The sequence below is a fragment of the Egretta garzetta genome, unplaced genomic scaffold, assembly GCF_000687185.1.
Source record: "Egretta garzetta isolate BGI_Z169 unplaced genomic scaffold, ASM68718v1 scaffold27, whole genome shotgun sequence".
NCBI lineage: Eukaryota > Metazoa > Chordata > Aves > Pelecaniformes > Ardeidae > Egretta > Egretta garzetta.
The window spans coordinates 2,210,104-2,212,297 of record NW_009260400.1 but is presented as its reverse complement, the minus strand read 5'-3'; the positions used below and the strand labels follow the sequence as shown (position 1 = coordinate 2,212,297).

At 52.6% G+C, this 2,194-nt stretch overlaps 1 protein-coding gene across 1 annotated transcript in view; it reads right to left on the bottom strand.

Annotated features, from left to right (window-relative positions):
• PLEKHG4 (pleckstrin homology and RhoGEF domain containing G4) overlaps positions 1 to 1,794 on the bottom strand; it is a 73,694-nt gene extending 71,900 nt beyond the window's left edge. The window contains 3 exon segments of the mRNA XM_035898804.1: positions 1,515 to 1,533; positions 1,535 to 1,710; positions 1,777 to 1,794. Coding sequence (XP_035754697.1) covers positions 1,515 to 1,533; positions 1,535 to 1,710; positions 1,777 to 1,794 — 213 coding nt within the window.
• Between the last annotated feature and the right edge of the window lie 400 nt (positions 1,795 to 2,194).

Below are 2,194 nucleotides of genomic sequence, written 5' to 3'. Positions count from 1 at the left end.
AACCAAGCCAGCCCCAGCCTCCTATGGGCTGCCGCAGCCTCAGCTGTCCTCCCATTGGCTGCTGGGCAGCACGAGGCCCTCCCTGCCACCACACCCCTGTCCCACAGAAGCCTTGGCCCGAAAGGGCAGCCATGGCCATCACCCGGCTGCCCATGGAGGGACAGCCCCCCTTGCTGCCAACATTCCTGCAGGTCGCCCCAAATACCTCCCCTTTTGGCAAGCAGCACCCCGCAAGCCATGGTGGGCAGAGGTCACGCTGAGCAGTGGGCTCCACTCGCAAGCCAGGCTGCTTTCCTTCCCTCCCCTCCACCACCTCACCTGCCCAGGGCACCACCAGGCGCTTGGAAGCTGCCAAGATCTCAGGGAGTGGGGAAATTGCTACCTTGTCTCCTCCGGTGAGGGAGGCGGTTTGGGGAAAGCCATGAAACATCTTGCAGTAATTACCGGTTTGTACAAACTAAAAAGCTTTTGTTTCTTTAAAGGGGAAAACCACACTATGCACCATCGCATTAGAAACTGCAGCTAGATAAACAGATGCAATAATTCCTATTCGGACGTTCAGGGTGAGAGAGAACAGCTCGCCAAAAACCCTTACAGACAACCTTGGATCTTCCTGTATGGGTTCACAAAGACATGGCTGGCACCAAGCTGGAGTCTGGTGACAACACAGCGGGACAAACGCTGCACCAAAACGCTTCCAAGGTGACCAGCTCCCAGGGGTTGTTATGTGGATCCATCATATGTGATGGGTATTTCCCCCAGCATTTCACCTCCCTGAAACAAATGAGTCCCTGACTATTTCAGCTTCTATTTAATATTTTTCCCCCTCCCAGAAGTCCCTTGCCCTCCACCACGAGGACTTGCTATTGAAAGCCTGCTAGGTTTAGAGATAAAAAGGCTAGAACAGACCTTAGTTTTAGGCTGTTGGGGTTGGTTGGGTTTTTTTACGTCTTGCAAACTTTGAGTCAAGTTTGTAATGGAGGCATTTGACTCATCGGTTCTAACATTTTAGACTCACAACAGTTAATCTTGGACTCGTTCTGGCAGTAAATGTAACGTGACTCCTCGGGGCTACCGAGCCTTGCGACTGTTCCAGCAACCATCAAAGGGGAGGCAGAGTTCTGGGAAAAACACCGACTGGCAGCGTTTTGCCCCACACGTCCTCCTGCCAGCGGCAGGGGCCCGACAGCTTCATCCACAGGGCCAGGGCTGGGGTTAGAAGCCACCCGAATCAGCCATATCCAGCAAACGCTTTGCTAAGCCTCTTCCTCCGAATCCCTTAAGCCTTCTGTTCGGTGTTGCTGGTTATGGAAGGCAAGGGCACCGCTCCACATCTGATCTCTGCACAGTTAAGCTTCAATAACAATTTCTCAGCTGTTTCCTAATTGTCTGCTTGCCCTCCCACCTAGGCTGCTGTACACACAGCACTTTTTGCCAGCCGTTTTACATACAGGAGTAGAAAGAAAGGTCTCCAAGAAAGCCTTTGCAGGCCTTAGAGAGCATGATGTACTCACACAGGCATCCTGCTTTTTACTGCAGGATGTGCTTGGCTGGAATCAGGAAGTCTATGAGGTAGCGGAGTCCATCCCCATGGTACGTCTTCTCCACCACATCAAAAACTTGGCACAGAACAGTGGCTGCGGTAGCCTCAAACGGAGGGTAGAGTGCTGATAACGTACTCTGAATGCAACCATCCAGCGACTCCGAGTCCTGCCAAGAGAAAAAGCGTTAGCGGTACCCTGGAACGATACGCCCCGGTGCCCTGACGAGCCCTACACCCAGGAGCACAGCCATCTCCGAATGCAGCAGGAGAAAGGATCAAAGGAGCAAACTGCTCTCCTTTCTAGTTTCTTTTGGCACTGGTGATTCCAGGTAAACAAAACAAAACCAAAAAAAAAAAAAAAAAAAGAGCTCTTCCAAAAGGTGAGTGGAGCGCTCGCAGAGCACTGTGCACAGCGGCGAGATTTCCCAGCTTTTGCTTACGCAGCAAGTCCTTCTCCCGACTGTGCTGGGTGGGGCTGCTATTAAACCATTACCGCAGCACGTGAGTGCGTGCGAGCAAGCAAGAGTATCATGGGGCAGGCCCCACGTTTTGGGTACCTGGGGCTGAAGATGCCGGCCAGTGCTCAGGTACATTAAAGCATGGTGTTATGCTCCTCGGTGGGCTAAGGGGAATTGCAAGGGCAACAGTTGG